Genomic DNA, 17,596 nt, shown 5'->3' on the forward strand with positions numbered 1-17,596 from the left:
TGCCCAAGGATAAATTCAGGAAAAAAAGACATACAGACATACAGTGGCCAAGGAGTTAGACTGCAAAAAAGACATACAGACATACAGCGGCCAATGAGACAGACAGACTGACAGCGACCAAGTAGACAATCAGCAAAAAAACACAAACAAACACAGAAAGCAAAAAAAGAGAAACATACAGCGGCAAAGGAGACAGGCATGCAATAAGTAGGAAAAATATAAAAACTTTTAATAAATCAACCATGCCTGTAGAAGGAATAAAATAAAAAAAGGAAGAGACACCTACAGGGAAACACAGGATCAAGAGCATACAGAGAAAACAGAAGTTTGCAGGAATCAGGAACATATAGAGAAAAGAGAGCAGAGACCCCTGCAAGAAGAGAAAAATAGCAAAGAGACTGGGGATGAGAAAGAGAGCAGAAATGCTTGCAGGGAGAAAAAGCTAAACAGTAATGTTACAGCTTGAGAGTGCAGACTGAGGAAGAAAGCAGATACAGCGCTACACAGGGAAATGGAGGGAGGAAAGAGACAGAAAGAAAAATACAGACAGACATAAATTCTAGCATCCGTTAATGTAACGGGCTTAACGACCAGTTCTATATAAAGGTGATTTCTTCCTCAGGAAAGACTCATAATGTTTTTTAAGATTATGTGATAAATATCTAAAGAATAAAAATATATAAAATAAATAAAAATATATAAAGATAAAAATTTATCAAGAAATCATAACACATCTCCATGTCTATCCCCACTCTTGTAAATTTCCCTTCAAAGTCTCAACCATGTAAACAGCACCCTAATTTGTAATTTTCCTGGAAATGTCCAGTTATCTTCTTTTGTAATCCGCCTAGAACTGCAAGGTTCTGGTGGAATAGAAGTCACTAATGTAATGTAATATACTGTAATAATATAGAGTGTATCATATTGTACAAGTGAAGCTATAGATAGAAATATAGAAACAGGAAAAAATGATGGTAAATACAGACCATGTGACCTATACAGTCTGCTGAAGGATGATCTTACCCTAGTAAGACTTCAGTGCACCTGTTGCCCTCTATTCCCAGCATGACTGCCTCATGAAGGGCTGTGTTATTGTGCCTAATAATAAAAGACAGTAGGTAAAGGAACATTTTTTATTTAATCTACCAAATTAAAAGCAAGACTGCTTAATTGTTTGGACAGAAATGTATTTACTTTATTAGTATTACACCAAGTTTGTCTGCAAATCCAAATGATGAGTGCTGGTTCTTAGGTGATGGTTGCTTTGCTTCCTTCTAGCACATTAAAGAGCTCATTTACTGAGAAGTGATAAAGCAGTAATGCTTGTTAAACACTTATAACCATGATTAACATGCATTAAAACCAAGTAAGGAAAAATTATGTCTTACCTGATGATTTTCTTTCCTTTAGGCATAGCAGATGAATCCAGAAACAGATGGATTATGTCCATCTATTAGCAGGTGGAGACAGAGAATACGAACTGAACCGTGACATAGCCTGTAGTTTGGTTGGCCAGTATTCTCTATCTCTAGCAGGAGGTGGATAGCTCCTATCTTCTTCTGGTCTCTTGAGCTGTTTGGGCTCCCTGTAGAGCTCAGTAGAGCCTGGAGCGTTGGGCTTTAGCTGGTCCCCAAAATTCAAGATGGTATCAGTTGATTCGAGGTTATCCTTTGCCCCACATTTCATCTAATGAACTTGGGCTTGCCTTCAGGAAAATTGAAGTCCGGGAATCCTGGGGGACCTCTTTTTGGAAGCTGATAGGCAGTGATGTTTTTTTATTAAATAGGGTGTAAGGGAGTCTATAGAATGTTACCACTCACACTGCTGGATACTCCTTCACATTGCCAGAACTATTTTTATATAGCAACTCCCTAGGTGGAAGTAACACAGGAGGGGTGGAGCTAGTTTAAGGGGGTGCAGTATAGAAGCTCACAATAAACAATAACTGGATATTTTCTATACTTATCACACACTTTCTTGAATCCTGTTAATGTTTTTGTCTCTACTACCTCCCTCAGGAGGAGGTCAATCCTTACATCTACCACTCTTTCCATGAAGAAATATGAGTAGTTTCTAATGTTGCTCCTGAGTTTAACCCCTGGAGCCTTATGCTGTGATCTCTAACTCTAGAACATTCTGAAAAAAATTTGTTCCCCATACCTAATTTAAATTTTGATGTACCTGATTTATACTTTGAGGTATCTGAATATTAAATTTCACTTCCCTCACCTCTATCATTTACTTTACAACGTCCAGACACTTTTTTTCTTCATATATTTTTTAATGGAGATTCTTTTTTCACTTACGGTCCCGACTGCTGGTCAATATCAGCTCCTTTCTGCACAAGAACTGGGATCACTTCGTGATGTCTGTTTAGGACTGCTACAGTTAACACAGGCCGGTCTTCATTGTTGGTGCAGTTGGGATCAGCTCCCTGGAATGCAAAAAAATTCTTCAGTCTCCTCTTATTTTGAAATCAGTTCAGCCATAAAGCCTCAGGTATACTAAACTAAGCTACATAATTTGATCTGCAACATTTTTCTCAGATTGCAAAATAGCTATTTGGTTCTATATTATTCAGATATATTCTTATATAGTATATTGTGTGTGTCTCAGAACTTGCAGACTACAAGCATACAAGTCTGAACTTTAAAACACAGATGATGACCGGGGTCAAAATTAGAGCAAGTTGCTTCTGTTGCAATGAAATAAGAAAACAAATTTGAAAGAAAAGTAGTTAATTTTTTTTAATCAGGTTTTTCTGCTCATAAACTTAGCTTATTAAAAAAAGAATTACATTCCTAAAAAATCATGTGTAAATCAAACTAAGGAAATAAAGGGTATCACATTTTCAAATTGGGAATATAAATTATCTGCATACGCAGATGACATTCTTTTATATTTGAGGAAACCGGACGATACCATTCCATCTTTATTAAATTTATTAGAAAAATTTGGTAGATTTTCTGGATACAAAATAAATTGGGAAAAATCTGAAGTTCTTCCAATTAATGTCCATTGTACCAAAGGATTATTTGATTCATATTCATTTCAATGGAAAGAGGAAGGATTAAAATATTTGGGAATTATTATAAAAAATACAATTGATGATACAGTAATAGAAAATGAAAAAATTTTATTAAAAAAAATAACAGAAATGTGCGAGCAATGGAATCCTTTACATCTTTCATGGTGGGGAAGAGTTCAAACAATAAAAATGATGATCTTACCTGTGGTTTGTTATCAAATGAGTATGATTCCGATATTTTTTCAGGGGTCATTTTATAAAAAATTAAATAGTATAATTACAAAATTTCTTTGGTTTGGGAAAAGACCAAGAATCGCTTTAGCAACTTTACAAAAAACGATTCGAGAGGGAGGGGTAAATTTTCCAAATTTCTATAGGTATCATCAAGCCTATATTTTAAGACAGGGCATGTATTGGATCCTCCCAGACCTCATGGAGAATGTACCAGACTGGTTATACTTAGAATGGCGGCTCCTGTTTCCATTATATCCAGAACATCTTATAAGTATAACAATGCCTAAGAAATATAAAGAACACAGAATTCTATTAGATACCTGGAAAACATTAAGATTTATTAGTAATATTACACCAGATCCAATAACTAAATCGTTAAATCAATCCATTTGGGTGAACTCCAGGATCAAAATTGGTGGATTCAAAATAGTATGGAAGCAATGGATAATTGCAGGTATACGATCTTTAAATGATGTTATAGTAAATGGATCATTGCTTGGTTTTTCACAATTGCAACAGAAATTTGGATTGAACAAAACACAATATTTTAAATGGTTACAATTGAAGCAAGCTATTCCGGAAGGGTTCCCTGAATGGAAAAATCTAAATACTCAGTATAGTTTGCAAATCCATTACTTTCAGGTAGATTTTTTAGGACACCAAGCCGCAAAATGGTATAAATTATTATATGGTTTTTTAAATTTAAAAAAAACAGGACTTAGGGACATTTGGAGTATTGAGATAGGACAGACAATTTCTGCAACTCAATGGCAAAAATTTTGGTCCTGGAGAATACATACTACAATGTCAGCATCTATGAGTCAAACATGGATGTTTTTATTACATAGAGTTTTATGGACCCCTACTCGGTTACAAAAAATAGATAGTTCTAAATCTAATAGATGCTGGCATTGTAAGATAGAGATAAGGACACTAGATCATTTAATCTATTTTTGTCCCTGTATAAATGCTTTCTGGAAAACAATTTGGCCCCAAATTAATATATTATTAGAAAATCATGTTGGACTTACATATGACACAATTTTATTTGGAACAGCAATGAGAACACAGAGTCCAATATCAGCAAATAATAATAAACTTTTATTGATATTAACAGGGGTCGCCCTACAACAAATTACACAAAATTGGAAAGATTATACAAAATTAAATTTCACTTTTTGGTGGAATTCTATTTGCCATATATATAAAATGGAAAAAGCAATAGCGTTACAACATGGTTATATTAAAAATTTTAATAAAATCTGGGGACCATTGGCTTTTTTTTTCTAAAGATCAGATATCATAGCACAAGGATAGAACATATAAAGGGGTTAGGGTGGGTACATAAATATAAGAATAGATGATTAATAATTTATTACAATAGGGGTTTTCTATATGTTAATATTAAAATAAATATTGTTGGATATTCAAATGTTTATTGAATATTATATGTATTATATATTTATCACTTGATGTAAGAAATTAAAAATGAATAAAGAATTATATAAGAAAAAAAAAGAATTACATTTAGAGAGGGAATTATTTAGGGGCTTAATGTGATTGTTAGATAAGAACAAAATGAAAATGACAATAGCAGTGTTTTGGACTGTTTATTCATACATGTTCATCAGCAATAAAGAAAAAAAAGAAAGCATTTTATCATTACAGAAAGACAGTCCAGAGTCTACACTATTATCTAATAACACAAATTTATTATCTAATAACACAAATTTAAATATAACAAGTACATGGGATTACAAAGCAATGCACGTCACATCTCTGATTTTCCTTTCAGACTTACTTCTTCAAGGAACTGTTGCACTTCTAAGATTCTTCCTTCACCTTTGGGGCCTACTTCCTTCAGAAGTCGCCTTTCCTCAGGCTAGGGGCATAAAGAAAAACCTATATGAGTATTTGATTGTGAAGAGACAGGCATAGTAGCAGCCAAAGTCATGACAATGGTATTTCAGGACATAATATTCTCAAGAGAAAAGTCTATAAAATCATGAATGACTGATGTATGAGGTGCTATACCAAAATAATAACAAATACCACTTTCAGAGAGAATGCATCCAGAATATACTCTCTTGTAATTCTAACTACTCAGGAAAAGGCCTCAGAATAGGAGCCTACGTGCAGTCCTATCATAGACTGAACCATCAGCGTAGCCGCTCCTTGCTCCAATCTTCGGCCAAAAAACCTGAGATTTTATTCAATTCACTTTAAATATTTTTTAATATATATATTTTTTAAATTTGTTTTTAGCTATTTTAAATATTTTGAATAATTATAAACTCATGGTTACATCTCTCTATCAGTTTGAGAAAGAGTTTGACAACTGAATACTTATCTTAGCGTTGTCATTGCTACTTCATATATTGCCTGTTTACTGCCAATAAGCTGCATTACTTTTTTAGAAGGTTGGCTTAAATGCTACTGGAACACTGCCTAAGTGTCAACCTTTAAAAAAGGGAGTCATATTGAGCATTGGAAAATAATAACAATAATTAATAAAAATAGTGCACATTTAATTTTCCCCACCACCAAATTTCCCCATCCCGCCCCACCCGGCAACTTTTTCATGCCACCTGGCTGGAAAAATTTCTGGGGAGAACACTGTAGGCTGTATAGAGAGAAAGGCATAATCATTGTAAGAAAGGAGGTGTAGATGCCCCTGTACAGGTCATTGGTGAGGCCCTGCCCTTCTCTGTTGTAAACCGTATTCGCTGATTCTTTGTTGTATCTGTATTCACTGATAGTAACTATTTGCGTATATGTATCTGTATTCACTGTTTGTAACTATTCGCTGATTGTCCAGCCCTTCTTTATTGTAAACCGCCTCGAACTACTATGGCTTTGGCGGTATACAAGAAATAAAATAATAATAATAATAATACTTGGAGTACTGTGCAGTTTTGGAGGATGTATCTGGCCAAGGATATAAGAAGACTTGAAGCGGTCCAAGGAAAGTTGTGAAAATGGTAGGGGGTTTGCACCAAAAGAAGTATGAGAAGAGACTAGAAGACCTCATCATGTATACTTTGGAGGAGAGGAGGGATAGGGTGATATGATACAGACATTTAAATATTTGAAAGCTATTAATATAGGACCAAATCTTTTCCAGAGAAGGAAAATTGGTAAAACTAGAGGACATAAAATGAGGTTGAGGGGTGGTAGACTTAAGAGTAACGTTAGGAAATTCTTTTTCACAGAGAGAGTGGTGGATGCCTGGAATGCCCTCCCAAGGGAGGTAGTGGAGAGGAAAACAGTGATGGAATTTAAAAAAGCATGGTATGAACACAAAGGATCTCTAATTAGAATATGAATGAGCAAAAGCTGGAGTGAGTGAGCTTCAACAGCAACTTCAGTAGTTGAAACCTAAGGACAGACTGGGTGGACTCCTAAGGTCGATGGCCCGGAAATAACAAAGAAAAAAAAAAAGACATTTTAATTTAAACATAAAATTGTAATGTGTGTAATTACAGGGTAGCCTGGATGGACCATTCAGGTCCTTATCTGCTGTCATTTACATAACATAACATAACATGGAATTTATATCCTGCAAAACCTTGCAGATCCATGCGGTTGACAATTAAAGAAAAGCTGAACAATAACAGCGAACTACCAATAGTCTGCACATATTAATCTTTACAAAACATTATTCATACAGGTTACTATGTTACTTCAAGGACCCAATGATCTGTGCCAATCTGAACCCAAATCGACCAAGAGGCCAACAACCTACCCCCTATCTGGGGTGGCTTGGCCCCTGTCCTGGCATCATTGTGCTTTCTTGGAGGCTGGAGAGGGGCGAGAGCCAGAGGCTTGCTGTCTCCTACCCTTGCTAAACCTCTGCCATAACCCCTGAAAGGACCACTGCGTTGCTTAGTCTCTCGCATAAGGACGGAATCTTCGAGAGCCTCAAAAATTCCCACGTCTCAGATCCCGAGCAGTCCGGGGTCTGCTGTTCGGCAAAAAGTTAGGGTGACAGTCAGTAACACTGGCCATCAGGTCATCCAGACCCTTGCTAAATAACATCTGCCCCTCAATGGGAAGCCTACTTAGTGTGGTTTTAGAGGCTGAATCTCCTGCCCACTGTCTGATCCAGGGCATCCACCAGGCAGAGATAGCATAGGCTGACACTTTGCTCATGACTCTGATGTCATACAGAATATCTGCTATATAATTCACCCCAGATAGGAGCATTTGGGGGGTCTTTGTCTTCCTTCGAGACCGGGACTTGAGATAGTTGATTGTGGCAAGCACATGCCACAAAGGAAGCCTAAGTTGCCATCTTAATCCCTAGGGCCAAAGCTTCAAATTGCCTTTCGAGGAACACGTCTACTTTATGGTCTTGAATATCCTTTAACATCACAACTCCTTTACTAGGCAAGAAGGTTTGTTAGGTAACCTACGCCACCAGTAAATCCACCTTTGGCTGAACAAACAGCTGCTAGAAATTCGGGGCCATAGGGTAAAGCTTGGACATAGTTTTAGTCACTTGGAGGGACCCCTCTGGCAACTCCCAGTTGTCTGTGACCAGCTCTGTGATGTTCAGATGTGAAGGAAAGAACACGGTCGGAGTAACTAAGCCGCTCATAATTGAGTATTGTTAAGAGGGGGCTGGAGGAACTTCCAACTTCAATTCTCGCAGAAAAGTAATTATAGCACTAAGGAGCACGTTCAGAAGCTCACACCACACATACAGGTAACTTAGCTTCTTTGTCCAGGAACTTTCTGGTTTTTCTTTTCCTTATCACTTTCCCAGTGCTGCTTGTGGTGCTATGGGCATCATCGCTCACTGAAAAGCACATTCAAGAGTTAGCAGCTAGTTCATTTTCCACATTAACAAAACACAGACATTATAAACTATTTCTAAATTGCTAGTCTTTTAATCAATAACATGCTACTCATATGGCCAAAATATCTAACAGACATATTAGAATCTGAATACAAAATACCGTGATCTAGGCCATCCCAGTGGCTCAGTGGAAGTGCACAGCATTGTCATATAGAAGCACCATAGTTATTTTTCTGGTACACTCTTTTACTCCTCTGATCAGTAAGGGCTAGGGATGCTACAGAGGCAGTGCTAACAGGCCCTGACATGGAGGGAACCCAACCTTTGTACACCAATGACATCTAGTGACTGGATATAGGACCTTTGATTACAGAGTTTCAGAATGAAATCTGTCACGTTAATGTCTGCCCAATAAAGACCAGTTCACACTGGGCAAGTAGTCCAAACCAACTGGAGGAAATTTCTAGGCTTGAAAACAAATTCAGTGGTTTCAATTACTAGCTTGTTCAGCACCTTTATATACTGTACAATCTTTTTTTTTTATTGAGTAGTATGAGTTCATAGGATCAATGACAGACACTGTTATTTTAAATAGAGAAGCTAAACATTGTCATGTGAGAGATCTGGGTTTTATTTTAGAGATTCTGTTCCTCAGGATCGCTAAGACTAGGGATGCAGCAGTTACAGCATTCAAAACCCAGGATATCATGCAACAGTGATATCTGAAGGGCAATTCTATAACCAAAGCGCTCACATTTACACATATGTTACATGCATTAATTGTTTGGAATAATAGTGCATACTCATGTAAATGCAAATATTCTGCCTAAGCACTATTCTACAGATACCCATTTAACTTACTGAGCACATATTTCCAAGGGAGCATACATAGATATGGAGCATGGACAGAACTTAGGCAGGGCTCCCACTTACATGTGGACAAATGCAAAGTGATGCACATTGGAAAGAATAACCTGAATCACAGTGACCGGATGCAAGGGTCCACGTTGGGGGTAAGCTCCCAAGAAAAGGATCTGGGTGTCATCGTAGACAATATGATGAAACCTTCCGCCCAATGTGTAGCAGCAGCAAAAAAAGCAAACAGGATGCTAGGAATTATTAAAAAAGGGATGGTTAACAAGACTAAGAATGGTATAATGAACCTGTATTGCTCCATGTCGTGATCTCACCTGGAGCATTGTGTCCTTATCTCAAGAAAGATATATCAGCACTAGAAAAGGTTCAAAGAAGAGCAACCAAGATGATAAACTCTCTTTACAGTCGCCTTGAGCCTGTATAGGTATGAGCGACGCACAAATAGAAGATTAGATAAAGGGAATGGAACTCCTCTCGTATGAGAAAAGACTAAAAAGGTTAGGGCTCTACAGTTTGGAAAAGAGACAGCTGAGAGGAGATATGATTGAAGTCTACAGAATCCTGAGTGGAGTAGAACGGTACAAGTGGATTGATTTTTCACTCCATCCAAAATTACAAAGGCTAGGGGGACACTCAATGAAGTTACAGGGAAATACTTTTAAAACCAATAGGAGGAATTATTTTTTCACTCAGAGAATAGTTAAGCTCTGGAACACGTTGCTAGAGGTTATGGCAAGAGCAGATAGCGTATCTGGTTTTAAGAAAGGTTTGGACAATTTCCTGGAGGAAAAGTCCATAGTCTGTTATTGAGAAAGACAGAGAGGAAGCCACTGCTTGCCCTGGATCGGTAACATGGGTTTTGGCTAGGTAATAGGGACCTGGATTGGCCACCGTGAGAACAGGCTATTGGGCTTGATGGGCCATTGATCTGACCCAGTAAGGCTATTCTTATGTTCTTAATACTGCCAGCTTCACAGGTAACCTGCTCCATAATACCAGATTATGTTAGTATTATATAATGGAACATAGGTTCCTTCTCACTGCATGAGTCAAAAGTTCAAAGTAGAAAGAGGATACTTCCAGGCAAATTCCCTCCCCCAAGAAAAAAATAAACCATAGAATTTTATATGGGGCAACTCTGAAACCACCAGCTCATTTTTAGAGAGAAATCCCATGTGCAAAGACAGTACCATTTTTGGTGCATACACTTGCACCTGCTTCCACAGAGGAACAAGTGGAGGGCAATCCGATAAAGAGGTGGTTATTTTTGGTGCCAAGAAGACACTTATTTGGAGTCTTATTCTATAAAAGAAATTAAGGCCCTGATTCTCGTAGAGACACTGAAGTTTAGGCATTGGTAGGCTGCCTAACTTAATTGGTTTAATTGGCGAGAAATGACAGGGCAATTAACTGTGTCATTTAAAATCAATTAAAAACTAATTTAAAAAGTGTAGGTGCCTACAGAACAGGCCTCCGATGTTCCATCTGCAGAGGCACCTACAAATTCCTACAGTCAATGCGGATGTGCCTTGCACCAGAAATGACTGTAGTTGCTGGTAGGAACCTCTGTGGACATGATTCTCATGTAAAGTAGGCACCGGAAACGTAGGCCAGTAAAACCCTAGCCTACATTTCTGGCATCTACTTTACACATGGCTGAGATTCTGCAGCTGGTACTAGTACATGATTGACATGTGACCAGTGCTGGCCGATACTGGCATCAGTTGCAGAATCCAGCCCTAAGTGCCTACTTCTTTAGAGAATATTAGTGTAAGAGTTAAGATATGAATCTGTAATTTAGGCAGGAGTAATTAGATGACCCCTGATGCAGGTGTTTGATGCCAAAACATGGCCTGTGATGAGGCCACCAATAAATCTTTCTTTGATTGTCCAATACTTATGGCCCTGTGTATGCTAGTATTCTAGTCATTTATAAGAGATCTTGGTGCCCTTTATAGAATTACTCCCTTAGAGTACAAGTAGAACTTCTAAAATAAAAAACCCACATATATTGTCTCCCCTGACCTTTCTCTGTCCCCTCTCTGTACTTTTAGCCACTGACAGCAGTTAGTTTATCATAGGTTCTTATTTAGCCACATAAATCCCTTAGAAAATCACACACTTAAACAAATTTCACTGTTGTTCAGCACCATGATCTGGACAGCTCCTGTGACAGCAGATGGACAGACACCCACATCAAAATGAATTATTATATTTCTCAGATTTCTGAAATTCCTTTATTTAAAAAAACAAAACAAACAAAAAAACAGCCTTACTTAAGCTGGACTGACTGTTGCATTGTTCTTCCCTGCCTTCTGTCACAGTGCTGAGGAAATGACTGTTAGAGAGTTTCATTGGCTTGCCTGTAAGGATATTCTGGAAAACCATAACATGAAGGCATTAAACAGATTTATACAAACATTTCATGCCCTTATTTGTAAAAAAAAAAAAAAGATAGCCAACATTGAGATTTTTAAATCAAAGGACCCTGTTTAAGTTTTTTTTATTTATTCATTTTCATACATCCACAAGTGTAACATAGAAGTTTAAAACGATCTCATAAAACATACACTTGAATTCCTTTCATGTACCACTGTAAATACAATATATTATTCTGTATTTATGAACAATAATAACTGAAATATATGTATTACCTAATATGTATAATAATTGTTCCGTAGTGATTTGTTTTAACCTTATATCATCTGCTTTGATCTTATTAAGGTTGATGGCAGAATAAAAATGCATATACCATTACCTTTACCTTTTACCTAACTTATGTGGTTAGCATACCAGGTTCTAATTATTGAGTCCTTTGATAGAAAATCAAAGGACTCAATAATTAGAACCTGGTATGCTAACCACATAAGTTAGGTAAAAGGTAAAGGTAATGGTATATGCATTTTTATTCTGTCAACAACCTTAATAAGATCAAAGCAGATGATATAAGGTTAAAACAAATCACTATGGAACAAAAATTATATACATTAGAAACTTTTTAAACAGGTAAGCTTTAAAGTGTTTATGGAACATATAAGAAAGGATCAATTTTAATTCAGAAAGAAAATTCCAAATAGACACTGCTTGGTAAGGAAATGAAGTTGATAAAGATGTTTTTATATTTTATACCTGCAAAAGATGGAAAATAAATCAAATGAGTGTCTCCAGCCCATGAAGTCAATAGGGAGAGAGGAAATGAAAATAAGAAAAATATGTATTTTGGATTAGTAACTGCAAATGATTTATAAGTCCAGCATGATAATTTGAACACAATGGGCCTAATTCTCAGCAGCTACCCACGTGGATTTTGAGAATCACAAATGGGCATACTATACAAAATCACCTAACCATCTCAATTCTCTAACTGGCATCCATGTCACAGATGCTGTTAAGAGAACTGCGTTGCTGCTGAGCTGATCACGGCAAGGGAATCTCCCTGCTGTGATCAGCTGAGTGGCAGCAGCAGGGACACCTGATCCCAATTGCAAGTTGGCAGGTAAGAGCGACGCTCACTCCCTCCTGCCGCCACCCAGATCCACATATACATGGAAATCACAGTACTCATGTGCATTTACCTGGTATTCTGTAAGTTATGCACATAGTGGGGCATCCTACCCTGATGTCACCCATGTGTATGCCCACCTGCAAATTACACAATAAAGACTGTGCACAGTTACAGAACAGCACTTAGACAGTGTATTGGCATATACATGTGTATATGTACACATTCATATGTATATGCTAGTATTCTAAACACTTACCATGTTTCCCCGAAAATAAGACAGTGTCTTATATTAATTATTAAGAAATGGGTGGGAGGGGTGGGATTCTTTTCTATATATATATTTGGAGGTATACAAATAAGATTGTCAAGTGATTAGTTAATACATTTCTGGATGGTTATTGTACACTTGTAATTTTTGAAAATGAATAAAGATTAAAAAAAAAATTCTGGGCCCAAAAATGCACTAGGTCTTATTTTCGGGGTATGGCTTATTTTTTTCATGTACATGATCACATCTCCTTTCTTCTCCTTCACCCCAGTTCTCCCTCTTTCCTTTCTCTCCCCCACATGTGCAGCATCTTTCCTCCCCTCTCACCCATCCCTTTGTGCCTTCCCTCTGCAACATCTCTCTATCCCTCCCTCAAGTCCCCCTGTGCAGCAGAACCCTTGCTTAGTTTCCATCCCTTCCCTCCCTCCCATCCCTCATGCAGCAGAACCCTTGCCCAGCTTCTATTCTTCCCTCCCTTCCTCCTTCCCATCCCTTGTGCAGCAGAACCCTTGCCCAGCTTCTATCCTTCCCTCCCTCACATCCCTTGTGCAGCAGAAACCTTGCCCAGCTTCTATCCTTCCCTCCCTCCCATCCCTTGTGCAGAACCCTTGAGCACACCCCCGCGCCACCGAACCCCCGCTGACCCTCCAATCCGAACCCTGCCGACTGCGAGCCATACCTCCCTCCAGAGCAGTGTCAGGCCGGCATCACTCCAAACAGGCTGCTTCTTGGTCTCCTCCATTGGGGAATTCCTTCTGCCACATCACTGATGATGTCATCAGTAACGCAGAACATGGAAGGCCTGACGAGAGAAGGCCGCAAAGCAGCCTGTTTAGAGTGATGCCAGCCTGATGCTGTCTGGAGGGAGATATGGCTCCCGGTAAGCGGGGTTTGGATGGGAGGGAAGGATGGAGGGTCAGCGGGTGTTTGGCTGTGCAGCAGATGCGGGGGTGACGGTGGGGGGAAGCGCTGCTGCTGGTGACTAGGGCTTATTTTCAGGGTTAGGGCTTATATTAAGACCTACCCCAAAAATCATGCTAGGGCTTATTTTTGGGGTAGGTCTTATTTTTGGAGAAACACGGTATGTAACTGGTGCTTAAATGCTAGCACCTACTTTTTAGAATTACCCCCTTAATGCACTGCAATCTCAAGTTACATTATCTGCCAAATGACCTACATTTCCCTGTGTGACCTGTCTTGTAATAATGGAAAAGTTTGATTTTATCTCCTAATTTTATTTCCTTGTGTCCAGTTAGACCAGTCCAGAAAACATGGGTTGTGTTCATCAACTAGCAGATGGAAAAAGACTTAAAAGGTGTGAGTTGTGCACCACAAAAAGGCACCAGGCAGGCACAGCTCACCAGTACTTCTGTAACAAAGCAAATACTGAACAGTATAATCTCTCCCCTTCTTATAATCAATCATTGCTGTGATGAATGTTGGAGAATTCCTCACAGCTCTGGATCGCAAGGAAGCATATTTACATATACTCATTTGGGTCCTCATCGGAGATGCCTAAGATTTGCAGTTCTAGGATGGTGCTGCCATTTGGTCTAGCTATAGCAACTTGTACCTACTTCAAAGAGAGTAGTAGCAGCATTGTTCTTCAGAGAAGGTTCCTTAATTCATCCATATTTAGGTGACTGGCTCATCAGGACAAAGATGAGGGGAAAGCTGTTAAGATATAGCTTAGGTAATCAAGATCCCTCAGTCCATGAGATAGATAAATCAGTTCTGACAAGAGCAGATTAGAGCCTACACAGTGCATAGCCTGGGGAAAGTTGTTCTTGTCCACACAAAGAATTCTGAAGCTCCAGTGTCAAATTTCTGCCATTGAGAGTCAGAGGACCCCTCATGTGTGGAATTGTATGCAAGTTCTGTATTCCATGGTAACAACTCTAGGCCTGATCCCTTGTCCTTGGGTTCATATGAATCCCGTTCTCAAGGTGGTCACCTTAGCATCAGGCTTACAACATTCAGCTGCCTCGATTGAGGAAGACAAAACCAGTCTGCGTTGGTGGTTGGTCCCTGATGAAAATCACAGCCTTGGAGGCACCTGACTGGCCATGTTCTCTCTAATTCTTGCTGGCCCATATGCTCATGAAAAACATTTTGTGTATACGTTTACAGCCTTGACTCAATTTAAGTGGTTTAGCCAGTGGCATAGTAAGAGAGGTTGTCATCATTATGCCATGTGCCCCCTAATCTTCCCCACTGCACCGTGCGCCCCGGCTCCTGGACTGCTCCTTTTATTTCTCTCCATCTACTGGCTGACAAGCACAATCCATGCGTTCTGAACTGGTCTGGTTGGACAAAAATTACTTTTCACTAAACAAATCACCCCACCCACCCACAAGACCAATAAAACCCAAACAGCTTCTCCTGTTTCTCTATTTCCAATTTATTAGTCCGTTGGTAATGGTTCAGGGAAACCAAGAAACATTTTCTAGTTTGCCAGTCCTAAACCCAAAACTAACCTTGTCCGTGACAAAAACATAATTTAGCCTGAGACTGACTTCATAACCATCTTCATGGATTGTAGCAGAGATTATCTGTGGGGAAAGAGAGAGGATTCTATTCAAGTTTATTTGGTGTTAATATACACATCTCCCTCGGTATTCGTGGTGGATAGGGGCAGAGCCGGACTGCGAATGGAGAAAACCCGTGAATATCTTCTTGTCTGGCTCTGACCCATCCCCGCCTCCCTCCTGCCTTCCCCCCCGGCATCCCGGCCTTACCTGGTAGTCTAGCAGGTTTTCGGGGCAGGAGCGATCTTCCTATGCTCCTGCCCCGTGCAGATCGCCAATAGGAAATGACTGCTGTGAGTTCCCGTAGTCTCTCGAGACTACGGCAGGAGCTCAAGACAGCCATTTCTTATTGGTGATCTACACGGAGCAGGAGCGTAGGAAGATCGCTCCTACCCTGAAAGCCTGCTAGACCACCAGGTAAGGCTGGGATGCCGGGAGGAAGGCGGGAGAGAGGCGGGAATGTGATAAAATATGGGTTCCCCCCCAAAAAAATTGTGAATTTGTGAAACCGTGAGTGTTGAAACTGCGAATGGGGAGGGGGAAGTGTTCCGCCTTTCAAGGTTTATCTAAGCGGTTTTATAATCAGGTACTCAAGTATTTTCCCTATCTGTCCTGGTGGGCTCACAATCTATCTAAAGTACCTGGGACTATGGAGGACTGAGTGACTTGCCCAGGGTCACAAGGAGCAGCGCAGGGTTTGAACCCACAACCCCAGGGTGCTGAGGCTGTAGATCCAACCACTGTGCCACACACTCCACTCTTCAGTTAAACTTAAAATTTGCTTACTTGCAATATGTGTTCTCCAAAAACAGCAGGATAATCAGCCACACAAGTGGAATGGTATCTCCCAATGTTACTGCAAAATGTTATCACCCCACTGCTTGTGTTGCTGATTCATTATGCTTGTCTGTGGAGAAAACTGTTTGTTAACTAAGGGCTCCTTTTACAAAGCTGCGTTAGCGGTTTAATGCGCGTAATAGCGCACGCTATACCGCCGGACGTGCTAGCCGCTACCACCTCCTCTTGAGCAATGGTAGTTTTTCAGCTAGCGCGGGGGTAGCGCGTGATTATAAGTTGCGCGCACTAACGCGGTTTCGTAAAAAGAGCCCTAAATCAATAAGGCTTGCCTTTTAAATGTAAATGTATTTTTCAGTGGAGTACTTTTTCAAATCTTAATTAAAACTGATGCTTAATTGGGCAAGAGAAAATAGACTTGAATACCTTGGAAGCAGAAATAGAGACCAAACTCTAAAAGAAGCAAGATACCTTGGTAAAAATAAAAGTGAGGAAAATAGGAGGTGAGAGACAGGATGGTGAAATCCTACTATAGTAAACTCTTAAGATAATTCTTTTGATACAGTGACCTGGGAATATGGTAGAAGAGAAAAAAAGAGGGACAAGAGTAATAAAGATTGCAATTGGTAATTTGCAATGGCCAATATATAATCTACTGATTATACAAAAGTTATGGAAAGAAACCTTGCAGCATGAAGGATAACTATGCTTTCATCTATCAGTGAAAATTTACCGAGTCCACAGCTTCATGCATTATAAACAACTGATCTCAAGCTATTGTTTGCCAGTTTGAATGGCAAGCAGGCCTATGTGTGGAGAGAATGCATAGCAGAGAGAGAAGGAGATGCCTTGTCCACTAGTCATTTTGTGATGGGCCCTTCTAGTCGGAAGTACTAGAATCAGTGAACGTATTATTTAAAATAAAATCCTGTAAGGCTTTGCTTAGTTGATGATGGTATATTCATTTACAGCATTTATTTAAAAATTTATTCTTTCATTTTGCAAATGGATTTTCAGTTGTGATGTAAATATTCCATACGTTCTTGAACAAACAAGGAGAGACTGTCATGTCTTCATCATGATCAATGATGATTTCATGGAAAGAAGTAAATATAGCTATTTCTTACCCTTCCCATTCGAGGTTCTCCAATTAAGGCTTTGAAATCAGAGTTGTTCTGAGTGTAACATCTCAGGTGAGCACAGATGTGATCTAACTGTTTTCTCCAGTAACCTAAGTAGGTCATTACGTAACAAAACAGAAAAGCAAGTAACATCGTTGGACACTTTTTTAGAACTTGGCAAGGACAGTAAAATCATTAATAGAATCATTGCAGTTTCCTCTGGATATCACTGTATAAAGTCTAATTAATTCAGCCCACTTGTTTGGCATTGCTGCCTGGCTATCACACCACCATCTGAAACTGAATTATGGCAACGACTGGGCTTCTTATCTTTTCCCCTAATCCCAGGTCTCCTCTTCCCCCATTCTCTGTTTCTGTGGGTAACACTCTCATTCTCATCTCCTCAGTTTGTGATGGTGGGTTCATCTTTGACTCTTCTA

General features: G+C 39.2%; 1 protein-coding gene across 3 annotated transcripts in view; it reads right to left on the reverse strand.

The window, feature by feature from the left end:
* The window catches only part of DZANK1 (double zinc ribbon and ankyrin repeat domains 1), a 149,815-nt gene that overhangs the window by 12,435 nt on the left and 119,784 nt on the right, over nucleotides 1-17,596 (reverse strand). For all 3 annotated transcript variants that reach the window (XM_033937444.1, XM_033937446.1, XM_033937443.1), the window contains exons 16-22: nucleotides 17,163-17,266; nucleotides 15,190-15,264; nucleotides 11,216-11,315; nucleotides 7,969-8,063; nucleotides 5,064-5,144; nucleotides 2,307-2,434; nucleotides 1,024-1,098 (exon numbers count right to left, since the gene is read on the reverse strand). In XM_033937444.1, coding sequence (XP_033793335.1) covers nucleotides 1,024-1,098; nucleotides 2,307-2,434; nucleotides 5,064-5,144; nucleotides 7,969-8,063; nucleotides 11,216-11,315; nucleotides 15,190-15,264; nucleotides 17,163-17,266 — 658 coding nt within the window. The remainder of the gene's footprint in view (nucleotides 1-1,023; nucleotides 1,099-2,306; nucleotides 2,435-5,063; nucleotides 5,145-7,968; nucleotides 8,064-11,215; nucleotides 11,316-15,189; nucleotides 15,265-17,162; nucleotides 17,267-17,596) is intronic.

The sequence above is a fragment of the Geotrypetes seraphini genome, chromosome 3, assembly GCF_902459505.1.
Source record: "Geotrypetes seraphini chromosome 3, aGeoSer1.1, whole genome shotgun sequence".
Classification (NCBI taxonomy): Eukaryota; Metazoa; Chordata; class Amphibia; order Gymnophiona; family Dermophiidae; genus Geotrypetes; species Geotrypetes seraphini.